The 21428-nt window shown below is 39.3% G+C and overlaps 1 protein-coding gene across 18 annotated transcripts in view; it reads right to left on the bottom strand.

The window, feature by feature from the left end:
- The window catches only part of LOC122826410 (thyrotropin-releasing hormone-degrading ectoenzyme-like), a 185169-nt gene that overhangs the window by 107666 nt on the left and 56075 nt on the right, over positions 1-21428 (bottom strand). For all 18 annotated transcript variants that reach the window (XR_006369785.1, XR_006369786.1, XR_006369784.1 and 15 more), the window contains exon 5: positions 11961-12115. Coding sequence is in view for 13 of the 18 variants with exons in the window: in XM_044108221.1 (XP_043964156.1) it covers positions 11961-12115 (155 nt within the window). In the remaining 5 variants the exon portion in view is untranslated. The remainder of the gene's footprint in view (positions 1-11960; positions 12116-21428) is intronic.

Below are 21428 nucleotides of genomic sequence, written 5' to 3'. Positions count from 1 at the left end.
AAAAATCTGATTTTCTACTAAATTAAAGTATTTATTTCAGTAAATCAATCAGTACATTCAGCAAAAATGAATGAATGATTTGATATCCAATCAGACTTGATATTCATGTTTTACAAAAACTTTTAAACAGCAGTCGTCCACTGGCTGTTAATGCTCTGAACAGAATCACTGTCTGCAAATAGATGCATAAAGGAAAACAGATGTAGGGAATATAGGAGGGGACTGTCCCTGCAGGCCGAGGTTGGTGAGGACACGTCCACCATGGAGGTCCGGGAGCTCACTTCAACCAAACCGAGACCGAGGTTTACAGTCGGGTCAGAGGTCAGAGAAGCTCAGAGAATAAACGTTAAAATACTTCTGTGAGTTTATGAATCCTCAGAACCAGTGAAGGTTCATTCAAATCTGCGACGGCCATGTTGAGGTTTAAGGCCTCCTTATCTGGGTTGGGCCACTAAAGGACCTCCTCTCTGCTGTAAATTTAAACATTTCTCTAATTACTTGTAGATAGTCTTGATGTTTTTATGTGTAAATCTTCTAATCATGAGATCTTTTGTCCCTGTTGCCTTTAGACTGGATGACACTTTGGCCTAGTTAAAGTTCATAAACTGGACTGCATAGTGCTGCAGCGTTTTCACTGCAGTATCTCCTGTTTACTTGGACTGTTGCTCATATTCATATTTACAGTAAAGGTTGTTTCTATTCTACTTGATTCTGTTCTGTATTTGATCAAAATGCTACATTTGTACCAACATCAGAGCGATTGTGTGAAATCCGTCAATGACATGTTCTGGTTTAGTTCTATCTGTTCTTGTGTTGACGGACAGTGAGGCGGTTTGTTCAGACCCAATTCATTAGAGGTTGCTTTAATGTCTCCCTCTAATGGTTTCTCTCAGCGATTCTCCACTTCCTGATGTTCGACGGGAGAAGAGAAGCAAAACAAGTCACAGCCGAGGAACCTTTGATGCGCCACAACAAAGAGCAGAGCTCACCGAGTGTCTGTCTGTCTGAGCCGGCGGCTTCTGTCAATTAAAAGAAGAACCGGGAGGAAAATCAATTAGAGCAAAAACACTTTGAGCCCGGAGACAAAGCCAAACGGGGAAATGTACTGACTCATCTCATAAGCCACAGCCTATAGAAAATCAATCCTGGATGAATACTCCAGATACATTTCAATAAAACACACCAGGCGCCATTTTTATTCACTCGGTAATCAGCTATGATTACAGTGATGGAGGAACATCGTCTGCTTTGGCTGCCATCCCAACTGCTCCAATGTTTCCTCCTCTCTCTTTCAGAAAGTTTTAGATCGACTTTAAAATGCATTTCTTGTTTTAGAGGTGGAGCTCCTGTAATCTGTAATCAAACACGATTATTCAACAACTACACACCGACAAAAATAAGCAACATTTTCAATTCAATTATCACTTTTTCTGCTAAATTATCTAATAATTGGACGTGTGAGTTTAACATCTAATTAATTGTTTTTAATCTGTTCAACCATCAGATTGAAGTAAATCGTTTCAGGAATCCTGATCATTAATGAGGCTTCGTTACAAATGTGGACCGTGGATGCTAACATTAGCATTAGCAACCTGTTTAGCATTGAATTGCTGTTTTAGGCTTGGATAACTTTGTTTAGCCCAACTTGAATACAACAGTCGTTTTTTCCAGCGTCCAATCAGATCAGTTTTTGAATCAGAAACGTCCCAGTGGGACCAGAGAAGCAGATTTGTCGCTAATCGCTGTTAGCAGATGCAGCTTGTGTGCCGGGTTTACGGGCGTACCAGAAACACGATACAAAGGTTCCAGCTTGGACTTTTCTATAAAAACAAAAAGTGATTTACTGACATGGAGAAGCAGAATTCAGTTTTCTGCTCCTCTAATCTGGAACAAACTTTCAGAAAACTGTAAAACATTTAATTTAAAACAAAGGATAAAATCTTATTTGTTTAAAGTTACCTTTTATTAATAATAAGAAGATGAAGTAAATACTAAATCTATTCCAATATTTTGGAATGATGACATTTGAAGAGTAGAATCATTTAATCATGTAAAGCAGTGGTCCCAACCTTTTTAGTACAGCGAACCGGTCAACCCTTCGGAAATTTTCTGCGGACCTGGGTGAGGGGGTTTCCTACTCCTTCAGCTGCATGTTGGCGCGCAAGATGTAACCGACAGCATCCGGTTTAGGATTTTCAAAATAAAAGCTCCTCCAGACTCAATACATAGAACGGACATATTTAATTATGTCTTGCGTGGCCCGGTACCAATTGGTCCACGGACCGGTACCGTGGACCAATTGGGGACCACTGATGTAAAGCACCTTACCTGCTCTTGTTGCTGAACTAATAAATGTTTGTTCCTGTGAGGGTTGGGTTTCTACGACTGCCTGCAAACTATTAGGGCTCCAGGGATGGAAACACTCTGGACAGCAGATTTAGATTTCCTCCTTTATAATAAACATAAAAGGTATTAAAGTTCATAATATGAGGTTTTTCTTTCATATAGCTCAAAATAAAGCAATAACCTAAAATTCCAGACTCAGTTACAGAGCAAAGACAAAGACAGCAACAAGATTCAATATTAAAGCATCCAGGTAACAAGTTATTTATCCTCAACCTGATTGATGCACAGCAAATTTCTGAGGATTTATTCACAAAGCCGTTTCTCCAACAAACTGCAAAATGTTTCATTAGCTGCGTTTTCCTTTAAGGTCAGTTTTTAGCAGCCAGAATATTCCTTTCTAGTGGGATTTATCCACCCATAAACATAAAAAGTAACGATTCCTTCCAGCTGTATTTTTATGTAAAGGGTTGTTAATCTGATTTTCTTACTGAAAGGGGAAAAGAAAGTTGTTTTTTTCATGTTTCTCTCATTGATTAATAAATACAATAAGCCCAGAGAGGCTTTTCAGTGTTTCATTTTCAGCCAGCCAGAACCAGAGTTCTGCCTATTCTGCAGCTTTTTAAACTTTTTACACAAAAACCTAAAGCCAACATAAGCTGACTGTTTTGTGGTTCATTAGTTTGTAGTTTATTTTAGAGAGTAAATAGATTTTTCAGCTGTTTCACCTCTAGCAGAGCGTCTCTGAAACAAGCCAACGTGAGCTGCTAGATGGTGTTAGATGTTTGTTTGTGGTGTTGGTAATTAGACGCAGATATGAGCTGAAATCAGCAACAGTAACAATTAAATAGAACGACTGCTTCAGGATATTCACATTGATCAAACCATCAATGGTTTGGTTTTTACTAGACTCTACAGTTTACAGCTTCATCAGAGGAAGAGGAGTTTTGTGTTGGTACTAATTTCATCCTCCAACCGTCATAAAGGTAAATGGAGCTGAAATAACGGTACAGTTACTGTATTTAACTGATGTGGGTGAAAAGAAAACCAAAATCCAGAGTGAAGAGAAGAACTGATGCTTTGCAGCAAGAGGATGCAACAATAAACCTGGTTTACTGTAAATCATTTCAATCCTGTGAAACTGGACCCAGTTGGGTTTGGAATGGACCCAGCAGACCAACTGGGAGAACGTAGCAGAAAAATCATCTTGTCTCTGGAATAAGAGGGAAGAGTTGAGCTGGAGGCCAGGAGACGATGAGCCATGACTGCTGGACCCGCCAACAGGACGACGACGAGGTTAAGGGTCCAAACGTCCAATGAACTTGAAGAGTTCACCATATCTGGTTTTGGTCTGGTCCAAACAAGTGGACCAAAGGACATTCCTGGTGTGAACACACTCTAACGATGGACACTCCTGACTGAGGAACTTCTATTTTATAACCAAACTGAAGCTCCAGAGTCGGTCAGTACCTGCAGCTTAATTAAATCTTTTGGAAACATCAAATGTTTTCCTCCTACTCTGAACCAGAACTTGGATGAAAATGTAAAAGAAGGACTGGAGGATCTACTCCTAAAATTAAAACCTAATTTCCTCAGAGACAAACAGATTTCTGTCAGTCTTCTGGAAACATTGCAAACTTCCAGAATCAGAACTGGAAGTTCAAGGTCAGAGGTGAAAACACTCGGCAGCAGCAGAAACACAGACAGTCGAGGAGCGCTGAGCTTCAACGTGAGACAAATATGAAATAAAAGCAGAGCGGAGAGAGGGAGGAACAATCAAATGATTTATGGCTCCCTGTGTTGTAATGAACTCTATGCAAACACTGACTGCAGCAATAAATTATCCACTTTGAGCCCAAACTCTGCAGAGGAACAAATACAACTCGACAGCTGCTGTTCTCAGGAGGACGGAGTGGATTTCTGAGTGGGTTCAGCCAAAAGCAGATGTGACACAGCGTGATGAAGTGTTTCAACAACTGAACTGCTCTTTTTACAATAAACCAAATTATGTGGCTGAGTGGAACAAACAAAAGCCAGGATTCAAGCCTTTGTGGGGAAACCCCCTGGTGGGGAACGCTTCCAGCTGAAGGTGAGTCCTGCTGTTGCTTTCCAACCTGAACTGGTTCTGGTTCTGATTCTACAGCCAGTGCTGGAGGTTAATACCAGATAATAGCAAAACACAAAGTGATACTGAAACACCACCAGCCTGGTTTGGTTCATTTTAATCCAACTCCAGTTCATTTGCCTCAGTTGGTGAGGTGTGAACGCTAATTGAACCAACAAACTGAACTCTTTTGGTTCAGTTGAAGTGAACTCTAATGCAGTATGAATACATATGTGAACTCCAAGCGGACCGGAGACAGCTCCAAAAGCAGGAAGTGGACTACAGTGCAGGGCATTCTGGGTAAATTCAACCAAAGTAAACATGCTAACTAGTGTTAGCAGGAGAACTAGCTCATGACTACAGTCACAAAAAATTTTTTGTCTACATTTTGTGATGAAGGAAGAAGTGCTCTGTTACTTCTCGAGAGGTTTGTGTTTCATTTCCTTCATGGTTCGAGGTGCAGCGCCCCCACAGGCGAGGAGGAAAATAGCTTTTTCAAAAGGTTTGGCTGGTTTGTGAAAGAGAAGCACAGACAATTTTGGTCTCCAATTTAATCGAGTCCATCAGATGAAGTGAGTAAAAACAAAAGTGATGCGTTCCCATCTGGGAGAGCGAGTTAAACGGTGAGTCGGGGCAGTGCGTGGCCGCCTCGTACCAAGACTATTACTCTTCAATGGAGCCGTCTCAATTCTGATTCCCAGCTCTGGGAGCTTTGCTGCATGTTTTCCTCCCTTCATTCTTTATCCATTTTCTGACTGAGCCGCTGCACTAACAGATACTAGTGCCTGAAAAACCTTCTAATAAAATTTTAAAAGGCGAGTTGCTGTATTCAGAGCATTGCTATTGTCAATTCTGGACTTGATAAAGCCACAACGATCTTCTCCAGGTCACAGCAGTTTGCAAAAGGCTAGAAGCTTTCCACAGTAAAAACTAGACCGAACTATAGAGGTCAGATTTGTCAGATTCTAAGTTCTTGCAAAACATGAGCTCAGGGTTTTTCAGACAGTAGTCAGAACTTACAGCTTTGCGACCAATAAAATCCATAACTTTTTTTCATTAATAAAGCCACTATTTGATTGAAGAGATGGATTCAAAGAGAGAAAGTTTGGGATCACTACATCATAAATTTAATAGTAAATAAATCTGCAAATCAACTGATTAATAATGGAATATGACATTGAGTCAGGTTACGATTGATCCAAGTGGCAACAAGTATGAGAAAAGTATGAGAAAAGCAGAGGACCTAAAATGGAGCCTTGTGGAACCCCACATGAAAGAGGTGCAGTAGGAAAGAAGAAGCCATTAAGCAGAAAGAAAAAGTTACATCAGTCCCAAATATCTAAACTGTTTAATGGAAACTGATTCACATCTCCATGAGGGTTGGGGCAAAAATAGACAAAATAATTCAAGAACCTGTTTTATCTCAGCTTCTTCCAGACCAAAATAATCCAATGGCTGAAGAGAAGTTTCTCCATCTGAAACTCCACCTTTATAGAAAACCTGACTTTAACTTTACAACCAATCAGGATCCTGTTTCCTTCCTGACGGCGCAGTCAGTGAATGAAAAGTGAGAAAGAGCAGCATTCATTAGGGACGTTAATCGGTACAGTAACAGATATGTGTGTGTGTGTGTGTGTGTGTGTAGGTGTGTGTGTCGGCTGTGCTGTCAGCGCTCCAGATCCCACACGGTGCTAATTCCTCCTGCATATGGCTGAATTAATGTGAAAGACAACGAGATCAACACATGAAGAGCAGAAATCTGTTCTCCTGAACTCCGTCTCACTGTTGGTGGATGTTTTAATTAGAAGAAAGCTGTTAAGAAGAACCTGAGTCTGATGAAAAAACAGTGATGCATTACTGCTTTGGTCCAGCAGGTAATGGAAGGAAGTTGGACCGCTGACCTCTTCATTAGACGTTTATAATAAACTCCTCATAACCAAAGAACTACTGATTTTATTACTGATTACCCAACATTAGTCAAGCTTTAACCAACGTTATTTACAGGTTCCATCTCCTAACAATCTGTGCCAAACGATCAGTACTGGGTGGCTGGTAACCTTAACATGATGTGGAAAACCTGGAGGACCTTTTCTCTGAGTTTCAGGTAACATTACACCTTAATCAGTTTGGTGAAATATTGGTTTGTTTGCTAGTTGGATGACTGGATGGATGGCTTTTGGGTTTGAAAGTAGGTTGGATGTTTAGTTGGTGTCTGTGGATTAGCTGGTTGGGGAGATAGACGGATTGAATGGGTTTCACAGCAGATAGGAAGGTTGGTTGGTGTTTTTGATTATGTCTTTGTTGGTTAGTGGGCTGGAGAAATGTTGGTAGGATGGATGGATGGATGTGGGTCAGGCAGTGGGTTGGATGGTGTGCTTGATATATGGTGAGCTTATAGACAGATGGATGTTAGTGTAGCGGGCGGATTTGGGTAGGTGGCTAGTTGGATGGATTTCGGGTTAGAAAGTGGTTTAGATGTTTACTCGGTGTCTGTGTCTTGGTTGTTTGGTTGGTTGTTTGGATGGATGGCTGGTTGGATTTTTGATTGACTGGTTGTTTGGATGCAGAATGGGTGAATGAATGAATGGTGGGTTATTAGCATAATAAATGGGATTGGTTGGTTGAGGGGTAGAATGTTTGGTTGGTTGAGTGGCTGGTGAGATGGATGGATGTTTATGGTGTTGGTTGGTTGCTTGGTGTGTTGGATGAGAAAAAAATGGTACACTGGAAGGATGTGGATTGGTTGAACGGATGGATGGTGGGTTGGTTACCATAGCGGATGGAACTGCTTGGGTGGATGAGATGGATGGATGTTTGTTGGGATTTTTGGTTGGTTGGTTGTTTGGATGTGGAAATTTGGGTGGATTACATGGTGGGTTAGTTGGCATTTTAAATAATAGTTGCTGGAAAGTGGGTTTGATGGGTTGATTGAATGGATGAATGGTGAGTTAGTTGGTTGGTTAGTTGGTAATGAATTGGATGTTTAGTATGCTTGTGGATTGGTTGGTGAGGTGGCTGAACGGCTGTTGGGACTTTGGTTATGTTGGATGATAAAGATTAGGTTCACTGGATGCAGGTGGATAAGTTGAACGGATGGATGGTGGGTTGGATGATTGGTCCATCTGTTTGTGGGTTGGTTGGTGAGAAACATTTGGTAGCCTGCAGGGTTTATGGTGGGTTGGCTGGTTCTTGGTTGGATGTTTTGAAAGTTGCCACATTGCTTGTTAGTAAGTTAGTTGGTTGGTTGGTTAACTCAGTCCTGGGTTCAGATTTTTGTAAAGTGTGTTTTCCAGTCTCCATTTTTACATTCCTGATTTGTCTCGTTCCTTTATGTCTGTCTTGGTGGATGAGCCGAGCTCAGACTCAGAGAGACGAGCTGATGTGTCAAACGTTTAATGAAATGAGACGTCACTGCTTCACGGCCTTCACTTCAATCCAACTACAATTAAACTTGATGGATGACGTATCTGAATCCTTAACTACAGTTGTGTTGCAGTGATTTACTGCTTTAAAACATGTCAGATAAGTATAAAGGCTGTTTGTGTCAGAATATATATTAGAATAAATTTACATGATGGGATTAAGACGTCATGGCGTGTTCAAATGTCACCGATAAAAAGATTTCTGCTTTTCAGCCTCTGGAAAGCTCTTTAAAAGAATGTCAGATACTAAGAAAACCCTGAAAACGTTTTCTACGATTGATTTTCAGATTACAGGTAGGAACCAGACATTAAAAAATATTGGATTTTGATTTATTAGAGTTTATAAACAGCTCTGATGCCTTCTTTCAGGGAACCGAAGATGCAGATTTTGGGTCCTGCTTGCAGCGCCGTCGGAGGCCTCAGTGAGACAGAGGTAAATATCAGCTGTGTTTGTCTCATTATCTGAACAGACACTCTTAGCGCCTCCATCTGTGTTTGCTCCGGCTGATGAAGTGAAACAGCCACATGCCATCCATCTGTTCACCTGAGAGCAGCAGCAGCCGCCATATGCAGGCATGCATGACCCTGTGAACCGCAGCAGAAAACGTCCAGCAGCGTCACGCCGGGATTCATAACGGATATTTTACCGCCATATGTGTCAGAATAATATTTAACTATTACTAACAACATGTTGTTATACTTCAGCATAAATTAGTCCAATATTGTTTTTTTATTTGCAAGTAGAGCTCAAGTATACAATCTGGACTTGTCAGAAAATATGCGTTTCCATGGCGACATGGCTGCACTCCAGAGTAATATTTTGATGGAAGTGAACTTTCCTCAATTATTTGCTTCTTCATTTTAAAAGGTGAACAGTTTCAGGAGCAAACGAAGAGAAAAAACAGTTTCTTCTTAACCAACTTGTTCCAGCGTCGTCTCAAGAGTTTCATTCTCTTAGATTCATTTTTTTTATTTTTCAGGTTTGAAGCTTTTAAACAGTGATTCTCCCTGAGACACACACTCTTACTTCCAGACAGATCAGCTTTAAACAGAAATGATGCAAAGCAGAAAACATCCTCTGGGTGTTGAAAGTTATGATGACGAATAAAGTGAATAAAAATACCGCTTGAGATTAGTTTCTTTTTGCACCAAAATAACTTTATGGATTTTAAACATTTCAATTTTTGACTATTAATAATTTATAATTTTAATAAAGTAAAGTTTTGTTCCTCTGAATTGTTGATAGAACCATTTATGTTGGAGCGGTTTAGTTCTGATTTATTCTTTTTGTTTGAATATCTGGACAATTATTTCTTCTGATTCTGGATGCTCAGCAGCTGAAAAGATTTTTGGTCCTCCTTTAATGTTGAGACAGTTTTAACGATCCGTAACCGTGGCAACAATGTATCGCTTTTACAATGGGAACAGCTAATTGGCGTCAAAAAAGCTCAAATAACCCCTGAACTTTGACCCCAAATCCCAGAAGAAGTGAGAAAGAAGAAGTTCAAACCATCTCTTCTCAAGATTATAATAGGTAGAATCTAATCCCCTACTCCAACATCTCTAAATGAACAGAGTTAAACAGGAGTGGCAAAAACAAAGGCCACTGATTAGCAGTGCTAGTTAACAACTGATGGTGTCGTCCAGTACAAGTTACTAGTTTGTTTCCATTAATCATATAATTGCCCAATTTGATATTTTGAAAATTTGCTAATACAAACATGTCAATCTAAAAAAAAAAAGGTTTTGATAAAGTTTTGGTGCTCTGGATGACTGGAAACCATGAAGAAGACAACAGGAAGTGGTTTTAGTAGAAGGCTGATGATGGTGCTGCTGCATGATTTTAATAAACTATCACACGAACAAACAAAAATAATTGTCTCTTATTTAATGGAAACATTAATATTACAAAATAGTTTTTTTTACATTAGCAGAATATTAATCAGGATACTATTGAGAAGTTTATTTATTTTAGAAATTCAGCTGAAGTGAATCCTGTTCACAGACTGGTTGGTTTCAAGGTTTAATTTCTGGTGATTCTGATGATTTAAGAAATTGAGATATTCATCAGATCTGATGTGGATAAAAGATGTTGTTCTTCCAAAGTCACTTTCTCAAAAAAGGCAGAAATACTTTGTTCCTTTCGTTTTCCATGTTCTTTCAGCAGAACCTGGTGATTATCTCCACACAGCCGTCTCTCCTCCGAGATAAACGTCCTCAGACAGAAGAGAAGAGCAAAGCTCCAGCAGATCATCATCACTTTCCTTCCTTCAAACAAGCCGCGCAGCTGAACATCAACGCCAGGAAGACGGAAGAAAGCAGAAGGAAAGTCCACCCAAACAAACACCGTCGGAGAGTTTTATGTGGAATGTCATGAAAGATTAATCTACTGTAGCTTCGCCCGCCTGATGCGTATTTCTGCGACACACGCAGCAGCCTGAAGCTAGCGATCATCCCGACTCAGCAGAGAGAAATGCTGGCGTGAGGTCATTTCCTGCTGCTGTTTCAGTGGGAGCTGCAGAAACAGAAAGACTCACACCGCAGGGTTTCATCTGCATCAACGCAGCGCCGCACGCTAGCTTGACTATTAAACCACTGCAGGTGCAAACCGAGCTACCCAGTTTGAGACAAGCAGTTTGTCAGCTGACCTTTGACCCTCAGTTTGCAGCGCGCTGATGCACAACCAAGATAAACAGACGCTGTTTTTATTCGGCTGTTTTTAAAACCTGGAAGCTCCGACAGGCTGAGGATCGTTTCAACACAAGCATCTTCTCAGCTCCAGGAAGTGAAGCTTCGCTGTTATTAGTCAGAGAGAAGAAAAGCTCCCGGACGGCCTGGAGGCCCCCAGCTTCAGCATGAAGAGGCTGACGAGATTTAATTTACTACAACAGACAATTTATAGTCTAAAACATGAACATGCAGAACCACAACAGTCATTAATCCTGCATAATGTTGGCAGAAGAATAATGTAGTAAAATATTTAAGAAAATAAACAGTTTGTCTGAAATCTTCCCGTCCATTAGGAGTTAGAATGTTTTACCACCTGATTAATTTAAGACTCTTTAAGGTCTTAATTTTAGATACACAAATTTAAGACTTTTTAAGGCAGAGTGGACGCCTTGCTAATTGTGGCGCCGTTTGATCCCATTTCATTCCTCATTAAAATCTCTTTTCATCTCATTTAATCGTCTCATTTCTTCCTATGTTCCCTAATCTGCCATTCTGCTCCGATTTCATCCCATTTAATCCTCACTATTCCTCTTTTTTCTTATTTCTTAATTCAATTTTATGTAAAGGTGACCTGTTATGCTCCCATGAACAGGTTGGAATATTTTATGGCCTATTCAAAACATGATCATTGCACTTTTTTCACATCATCATTCGTACATAGTGACGTTTCAATCAGCACAGCGGTAAAACCAGATGACCAAACTCTGCTTGGGTTGTTGCTCATTTTATATTTAGGTTATATTCAAACTACTTACAATATCACACTAATGTACATGTTCTTTTATAAATTTTAAATCGCTCATGGTTGGATTTGTATGAACTAATATTTGAAACTTTGGACGGAGTCAACACATTCATCATTTCCCTTTGGAAATCTAATCCAAATACTTTATTGATCCCAAAAGGGATTAAATGTTATTGTAACTCATGTATTCAAATTCTTCAGTGTTATTGTAGACAACGCTGTAGAATTATCTACAATAGTTTTATTATAGATAATTCTACAATAACAGAATTATCAACTAACAGTTTTGGCTGTTGGCAGTAAAAATTTCCTGCTTTATAAATAAATTTGACATTGACTGTTTTTCTAAGATCATCCTCCATAATTTATAATTATATAATTTATTTATTCTATTTTTTCTATTTTCTAGACACCAAAAAACATCAATGTATCCCAAAATCCAGCTGTGTTTTAAATGTTTGGGCTGAAAAACAAAAACTACCTGATAAAAATCTTCTGCCACTTTTTCCTTGTATTATTTCCCTGAGAACAATTTGGAAGGTTCCAAGATGGCCGCTTGGTCCAGTACCAGCATCAACTGAACCCAACCAGCCTTCAGGGCAGCAACCCGGCCTACCTGGTGGCAGATCTCATGGACGACCACCATGGTGAGCTCCATCTGGTAGGACGACGACGACACGTCGGCGTCCAGCAGGATCTTCTGCTCCACGAAGACGTTGAGGCCCCAGTTCTCCATGGCGGCGTAGGGATGTTTGGGCACCGCCAGCAGGTCTGCAACAACACAGACACGCCGTTACAGCTTCCGGTCGGGCCGCGCTCAGCCAGGATGACCGCTGACGGCGGCGCCGGTCCATCCTGGCTTCAGGTTAAACACACAACGCTCTTCATCACAACGAGGATCTACCACCTTTCACACAACTCTGCAAAAAACCGCATGAGGAGAAGAAGAGACTGATGTTTTACTGAGATGATTATTAAATATTAAATAGAGATATTAACTGATAAACTAATATCAACAAGAGGAATTTGGTCTGATTTAATTTCAGTTAAATAAAGGGTTTGGTGTATGTAAACTTCTGGTTTGTCTAATTTCTTTACAACACAAAACATTTAAAAAGTTTTTAAATCAAAATTAAACAAAATCACTGCAAAAAGAAAAGTTCACCAAGTATTTCTGGTTTAGTTTCCAGTGCAAATATTTTAGTACACTAAAAGTTAATAACTTATTAATACTAAATTAAAAAGTAACATTTATAAATGAAATAATAAAAATGTGTTGTTCCACTTTCAGATTATTTAATTTAAAGCTACTTTGTGTTTTTGCAGTGAACTCATGAATTTATGAAGAACGTTTATAATAATGTGTCTGTTTTCAGAGGAAAGGTTGTTCAAAGTGACACCAACACAGGAGAAAGTGTTTCCTTCAGAAGGTGAAAATTGTCTTTCTCACTGTAACAGAAACTCATCTGGGTTTCAGAGGAACGAGGATTTTTGTCTCATGATAAATGATTAAAATAGGAAATGTTTAAAACAAGAGAAATTTAAACTAGAATGGAATAAAATGTTAATTATTCATACACAAAAAATACAGAACAAAACTTTAATATCACTTCCAAAACAACAGAAAAAAATGGGTAAGATTTTAGTAATTTAAACTCTAATCTCATGGAATAATTAAAAAAAAATAACTGTTTCTGTTGATGTTGTTTCACTATCTGCCTGTGGGGGGCGCTGGACTCAGGAATGATGGAAGCCTGACCAGAAATGAAGATGATGAAGAAAACTTCACTCAGTAACAACAGGGAGCTTAATCAGTTTTGTTCTGAGCTTTCAGACCGTTTTACATGCAAGTCGTAAAATTTGCTATTCATGCTAGCTGGTGTTAGCCAAGCTAGCCGGTGTTAGCCAAGCTAGCTGGTGTTAGCCAAGCTAGCCAGTGTTAGCCAAGCTAGCCATGTGGTTTTATCCATTTCATGCATTGACAGTAAAGTCAGATGTTCAACAACAGATATTTCACAGCATGGTAATAAGTGTTAAGAAATAATTTTCATCTGTAACTTACAGCGTTTTGTTAGACATAAATCACCAAGATTGGCTATTTGATGCTAGCTGGTGTTAGCCATGCTAGCTGTGTTTTTGTTATTTCTGCATTTAGTCACGTTAAATGTTCACCAACAGATATTTCACAGCATTGTCAGAGTTTATATCCACAAATTACAGAGTAGTGAAACAGTGAGCTATGCTGTTGATGCTAACTCTGTTTCTGGTGCAGATGTTTACAAAACTTTAATATTCTACCTGTAACCGTGTTTACACTGACCATAAAATTTCTCAAATTGAAATTATGAAAGTAAATTATCTGAGGAAACACTGCAATTTTGTAAAAAACTGTTTTTGATCAAATGTTTTGCGCTAGTTGAGGGTCGGTCATAAAACAGAAACTTAAAGACAAGAAGTAGAGGAATCTCTCTGAAACTGGTTTCTACAAGAACAGGATTTTAACACCTCACCCTGTTTCCAGCTTAGAGAGACAAACTAACTCATGAGAAAACTAATGGCAAAACTCTGACACTAGTTAGATATTAGCCACAAACTTTGAGTATATAGTGAATAAAATGAAAGCACCAGGTATTCACACTAAAAGCTGCAGCTTTGGATCTGCTGCAGTCCCACAGACGCTTCCTCTGTAATCCCAGCTTCATCCAGACGTACAGAAGACAAACTGCAGGCGAGGAAACCCAGACTGCAGGTATTTCACTTCCAGCTATTGTTAATAGCTGGAAGAACTTGCTTCTAAAAAGCTCTGGAGTCTGAGACGTGACTGCACTGCAGATTTAATCTGAGCCGTCCACAGATTTATAATCCTGTGCAGACATCCAGGAGGAAGTTTTACCGCCTCTCAGGACAGACTCTATAATCTCCAGCAGAGCTGATGCTGTTCCTGCTGGATGAAGGCCAAAGGAAAGTGTTAATCTCACAGATAAGCCTCTTCTCAACCTTTAAGGAAGATTTATCTGATAAACTGATCAGGTGTTATCACCTGCAGACGAATGCCACTGCTTCATGATGACAATACTGATTTACTGCGCTGACTTTTAGCAGATATATGGATGTTCACAGTGTTGGTGGGTTACTGGGAGGTAGACAAATCTATCCTGAAGGATCATTAAATGTATGTAAATCTGACCAATAAAGATCACAGGAAACTGATTTAAAACATGTGAAAATAACCTTAGAATATAAGAAACTGTTAAAGCAGCAGGCAAATGAAAAATACAACTTCTGAACTTATTCAGAAAATTAAAGAGGTGAAGCAAAAAGAAAATCCATCTGGCTAGGAAGATAGAAAGAGAATTACCTGGGTAGATAGTTATTGTAGAGATAATTAGATAGATGTTACAGTTATCTAGATAGATAACTAGACTGTTAAATCTGGGCCACAACAATCACAATGAAAAACAATTAATATATAGAATAAGAAAACTAAAAGCTCTACAGCAAGTATAAAACAAGCTGTTGTACCTTTCAAAATAAAGTACAACAGAAGATAAACAACATGGTGTTGCATAAAACCAAAAGAGAAGAAACAGTTTGGATGAGATGAAACAGGTCGTACAGATAATTAACAATAAATTATAAAAATAAAGAGAGAAGTTTCATTCAGAATCATTAAATAAAAACTGTAAATAAATAAATTAATACATGAAACATTACAATCAGTTTAATTTACTTTGTAAACATTTAACGTTTATTAAACTGTTTTTATGGCTCTGGCAGCTTTTATCCAACAGTGAAGGACTGAATCATCTCCGTCTGACTCTCACTTTTATTTTTCAGTTTTCTGACTTCATGTTTTTACATTCAAATGAAGGGAAGGAGTTTCTCTGATTGTGTCTCTATAACAGGAACCGGCTGCAAAATACTGAGGAAGAAGAAAAGAAGTGAAACATTTTTTCTGAATGTTTCAGATTTTGGCATCAAAAAGTTGCAGCATAGCGGCAACAATTGACTCTACGTTGAAAACAATCAATCTGGTCGTGAAGGAAAAGATATAAATCAAAAATACCATAAAAATGTAGATTTTTCTTTTGTTTGCAGGTCAGAAAATGTTCAACCTGAGCAGATAAATCATAAAAATCCCTGAAATCTTAATTAAGCTGCTAAATGACAAGTAGCTTCACAGTGTGGAGCATTAATGCCTCTCAGTTTACAGGGAATCAAACCCTTTAACTGCTTCAGGAACAATCCAGACAACCTGGAAGAGTCGGAGCGTGAAGCTGCAGACACGGCCGCTAATGCAAAGCCAAATATGATAAACACGTTACAACAAACTCAAACTTCCAAGCCTCGAACGCGATTGGCTGACAGCTTATTACCCACATGACTGAGCCTCAGACAGCAGAACTGATTGGCCGGCGGAGGGGGAACGGAGATTTGATTGCTGTAACTTCAGGGGAATGCAAATCAGTTGTTGGGTTTTAGGTGAAACATGCAAATGAGACATTATACTCTGCAGACATTCAAATTAAAAGGAAACGAATCGCTTCACTTTCCACTGCGGAGCGAAGCTTCAGGAGTCCCGGCGCCCCTCAACACAGACGTGTGAAATAATGAGACTCACTCCTCGCGCCCAGGTTTTTCTGCTACGGTTGCTCAGGTGTTTCACTCGGATCCTCTCCGTCTCCGAGGACTTCCTTTCAAAACAGAAATAACTAAACGCTTTTCAAACATCTACAGCTCCGGTGAGACGTTTCTATCAACCATCCTGGACAGGAAGGCCGTTAATTTGGTCTTTTACAGATTAATTACCAATTCTGTTCCCAGGCTGGATGGTTAGCAACAAACAACCAGGAGTTGCTTCGAGACGTTGGAGCAACAGGACAACTTACATTGTAGATGAGCCCCCAATGACTCTTTAAATCAGTGGTCCCCAACCACCGGGCCGCGGACAGGTACCGGTCCGTGGACCAATTGGTACCGGGCCGCGCAAGAACTAATAAAATATGTGCGTTCTATGTATTGAGTCTGGAGGAGCTTTTATTTTGAAAAGTCGTACACCGGTCGTAGGGTTAGGGTTAGGGTTAGGGTTTAGGCAGAACTGGTGGAGATCATTGAAACTGGAACAGTCACACAGTTTAAACTGGAGTTATTGGGAAACCATTCCAGAAGATGAACAGAAACAATGATGCAGTTGGTAGTTTGGGAGTTTTTCATGTCCACCAAACTACCAGCAGAAAAGTTGAACAGATCAGATTAGAGTCTGTAGAGATTGGAAATTATTTCAGTTCCTCCAATAGTTGGTCACACAAAGGTTAGAGAAGATCTGCTGGATATTCAAAAACTTGTTTTTATGTTGCATAATCCTTCCACCTTGGAAGAATATTAGCTTAAATAAATTATTGAATGCCTCCAACTGTTGTTATTCTTTATTTATGAACATTTACTCAGAAGGAAACCTTGAAGATTAGAATCTTATTTACAGTGATTTCCTTAAATGTTCAAACTTGGAGTGAAAAACAAGAGAAACTAAAAGAGTTCATGACGTTTGTTCAGTCCAATCATCAACAGGCCTTTTGTTTCGTCAGATCCTAATATTTTACTCTGTTTATTTTTTTAAATGTGTTTGATGATTTAAAGCATCTAAATGTGGCAAAAAGCAGCAGGTGTATGTTTGGGGGAAAGCAGTTTTTTATTTATAAGGGTGTTTGTATCTGAAAAAAAAACACAAAACAGAGCTTAGACATTAATCCTACAACAAATCCTAAAAGTGAATTGTTGTTTATGTTGAGTAAGAAGCTTTTCCCACTCCATGTGGGTGGATCAAGTTTGGCTCAAGCACCGAAACAGAAAAAGACGTTGGGAACTTAAGGGCTGAAAGGACGTTGATCCTCCCACCAGAGACATCAGGATCTGCTTTCAGGAGGTTTCTGGTTTTTGTGAACATGGAGAGGAAAACAGCTGCGTACCAAAGGATTTTATCTACTGGAGCCAAATTTATTCCTTTGACTATACATTAGATGGGTTGTTGGATAAAAAACATTTTGTTGAATCTGTGAGCAGAACTGACCAATCAGAGACCAGAGCAGCTTTTGAACCAATTAGTGAAAACTCAAACTCTGACTGATTTCTTCTCTTTTAGGATTTAGTCAAACATAAAAGCTTCTAATATCAAAACATTTTTAAGATAATAATGATACTAAAACTCTTCAAAACAACATGGTTTTATTGTAGTTAATGAGCTTAATTATCTAAAATTAAACACATTTATTTGGTCGCAGAATCACATCTTTTCTGCCAGATCAGTGGATTAAAGAAAACCTTAAACAGAACCAGTCTGACAACAGGAAGTAGACAAAAAGATAAAAAAGCAGCACACAATGCCTCCACTTAAAGAAGGTCTGTCAGTCTTCTTCCAGTATGGAGTGGCTTTGGGAAACTAGGTACCGATTATCCACAGTGGGAAACCTTCCCAAGAACAGCAGATCCACCAAAACGACTCCAAGAGTTGATCAAGGAGTCGTCCAGGAAGTTACTGAAGCTCTGCAGGTCCCACAAGCTTTAGTTAAAGTTCAGGATTCAAAACACACAAAGAGAGAAATGGGGAGTAACGGCTTCCCAACGCAGAACCAAGGTCAGTTTAACATTTAGTAAAATAATGTTGAGTATTCAAAAATATTCAGTGGAGTTATGAAGAGGTGTGGTATGAAGATGAACATTTCAGAAAGGAGAACATCCCATCACACTGAGCTTAGGAATAAATTCAGTTCTGTATTTATATCTGATCTACATGCTGAGACCTGAAACATTCATCCTGTTCATCCTGAACGTTTCTAGGACCAAAAACATTCCTGGTGTTTTAGGCCATGAATATTATACAAATAATCATGATTATTTATATAATATGTTGGCTACAATTTCCTCAGATATTATTTAGTGAAGATGCATGTCTAATTCTATTTTTTTTTTATTATTTTTAAGTTGTATAAATTCTGTTCAAATGTTTTTTCATTTTCAGTTCTTTGTCATTTCTGTGTCTTGGCAGATAAACTTTATTTTCCCACCACGTTTTGGCTCCTTTTCTGGAAAACGTTGGTTACTTTGGCTCCTTTTGCTGCTGATACTTCCCGTCTTTTTCCTCGTAGCTTTTCTGCCTCCCATTGCTTTTCACACTCCAAAACCAGTCAGACAACATGGCCAAGTCTGAAAACTTTGTAGCAAAAAGAGGGGAGGGAAAGTCAACTAATGGTTCTCTATAACCAAACATTATTTTTTGGTTACATTATGACAGCCCCTGTTGGGCTGTAAATGTTGGTCAGCCCACTGGGAATAACCCAGTAAGCCTAATGGCCAGAGCTCCCTGCTGGGAAACCTTCAGTGTGGCTGATTTGAAACGTTTCTGCGGAGCACGGAGGGTCAGAAATCCTCCACAGTGATGTTGAAGACTAATTACCAGCTGCCAGAAACGCTTGGAGGCATTTGTTGCTGCAGAGGAAGGCACGACCACATGAAGCTCTTTCTCTCCCAGCTTGCTGCAGCTCCATTGAAACCATCATGAAATCTCCATCTGAGGAGTAACTCCAGCTTTCTGTGACTAAATGTTGGTGACAGGATTCGGTCCAATGCATTTCCATGAAGAGCTTTGCACCTTTTAACATCATCTACTGTAGGAGTCTTTTTGTTAAAGCTTTCATTAATATGTTTCTTTCTACGCACGCCGTCATGTTGCTGCCCTCCGTCTCATGGTGGGGTAACACCCAGGGGTCTGCCTCCGACTCGCTTCCTCTACAAACGTAACGGATGAAGCAACACATCCAGAAAAAGCTCCCATTTCACATCTTTGTCTCACTCCTTGCGCTCATTTTCTCTCCTTTTTTCCTCTCTACGGTCGAGCTCCACTTGTCCCCCAATTATCTTTTGCTCATTCAGATAAGAGCTGCTTCACATCGAACGGAGGAGGAAACCAGAGGAGAGAGCCTGAATGTTAAAACGCTGTCACAGCCAAAGCTTAACCTGCAGCTACAGACAAACCCTCTGCAAATAACAAACAGCTGCAGCAAGCGCTGCCGGAGGCTGGAGTGCTCATTACATCCTATAATAAGAAAGTCTTGTGCAGAATAAACATCACGCTGTTGACATGAGTGTTGTGGGAGGTTAAAACGCAAAGCGGGCCTTAAGGACGGCCCTAAATAAACAAACCAGGAGGGAAGTTCAGCTTCAGATGAGGCGGCATAAGTTCAGTCTTAGAACGACTAAAATTAACCAGATTACATGCTACGCTAACAGGCTTCGCTTGTTAGTTCACGGTTCTCCAACAAGTGAAGCGATTTGTCTAAATATGTCTAAAAGTCTGCAAAGCTTGATCTTGTGTTTCCAATCAAGTCACAAACATGGAGATACAGGCACCACTGGCAGAGGAAAGGTTAGGTAGCACTGTGAATAACAGAAAGGCTAGGAGTATTGGTTAGCTAACAGAACAAAAGGCATTGCTAACAGAAGAAAGACTATCGAATGTAGCTAACAGAACACAAGCTAGCAGTCACCACTTACAGAACAAATCAGGCCCAGCAAACAGAAGAAAAGCTGCTAACAGAACAAGAGTAGCTAACAAAGCAGCTACCAGGCAATGCTAACATGCTCAGCTAACTGAGCTAAAATCCATGCTCACTGCTAACATAGCATACACCTGTGCAGAAGCTAAACTAACTATGACTAGCGCATAGTGAAAAGAAAATCAAATGACCTAAACAAATCCTGTTTCCTATTTTCACTCAGAAATCTTTAAATACAAACATCATGAAATATTGACAACTTGTCATTACAAACCCAAATGTTTTCAGATCAGTAAAAAACATGTTTTCCAATTTGTTTCATTCTGTTGGTTTGAAGCCGTTATCATTTATGACCAATTCAGTCCCAATAAAACTTTTAAAAATCTCACAAGAAACATTTTGTCCTTTTGTTTGGATGTTTTCTAAAACCTCAGGAACTCATTTTCTTCATTTGTAGCCTCTTTGCTGCTGTCAGTTTCACCTGGATGCCTGCATTGTTGTGAAATCTACATTCCCTGTTAAAGAGCTGAACTGGTGGCAGCATAACAAACTGATGAGACGGATCACAGAGGCTTTCATACCTTCAGATGTTCAGCCCTGTTATCTCCCCATTTTAGAGACACATGATCAAAGCGTTTGCTATTTTATATTTTTGTCTTATCTAAATCAGGAACAAAATACATAAATAAGAGGAAAATTTGCTCAACTGCCATTGAGAGAGAGATTATTTAATAGATGCAAATATACAAAGTTTTTCTACTGCTGAAGATCTACAAGGTATTTTTCCACCACAAAAACAGATAAATGAAAAGAAAAAGAAGACAACTAAGTTAGAAACAATGTAAAAATGGTCATCCTTACCGTATCTGGAAATGTTATGGGATGATAAAACCTGTTGCTAGCACATTGAGCTGCATGGAGAGACACGTAAACCATCCACAAAAAGATGATTTTTTTTAAATAATAAAATACTGAAATCGATCAGAATCTGTTAAATCTTCCTCTGACTCCAGTTTCAAATCAGGTTTAACTTAAAGAGCAACAGAACTATGCTACACAGGCAAACTAGCTAGCAGAAACAAACGCTGATGTGTTAGCTTACTAGCTAACAGCTGTTAGCCAGTTTCAGTCAGACTGCAGTTCTTTCAGTCAGAAAGAGAACCGCTGCAGCTGAACCAAGCATATCGCACTGTGGAATGGGAAAACCAGATTTCTGATCAACTCTGACCAAATAAATTCAGAAATAGAAGAAATCAATAAGGTTGAAAGTCGTCCTCTAAATGTCCATTTCTGGTGGTTTTGGGAGCCTCTGTCCTCCATTTCTGAAAGGTTTCTGTCTGTTTTAAAGCTGATGGTGAGGATAGTAAACTCTGTGGATCAATCACTAAGTCACGTCTCAATGTGCCTTTAGAAACCTCCCAGAGTGCCCAATTCATGCTGCACATTCAGGAAGCCGCTTCAATGTCAGCCAGATATAACTAAAAAACATTTAATGGATTTTATTTCTCCTTCATGTTCAGTTTGAAAATATGAAC

Source organism: Gambusia affinis, linkage group LG23, assembly GCF_019740435.1.
Source record: "Gambusia affinis linkage group LG23, SWU_Gaff_1.0, whole genome shotgun sequence".
Taxonomy (NCBI): domain Eukaryota; kingdom Metazoa; phylum Chordata; class Actinopteri; order Cyprinodontiformes; family Poeciliidae; genus Gambusia; species Gambusia affinis.
The sequence above is the reverse complement of the archived record's forward strand: the minus strand, read 5'-3'. Positions and strand labels throughout refer to the sequence as shown.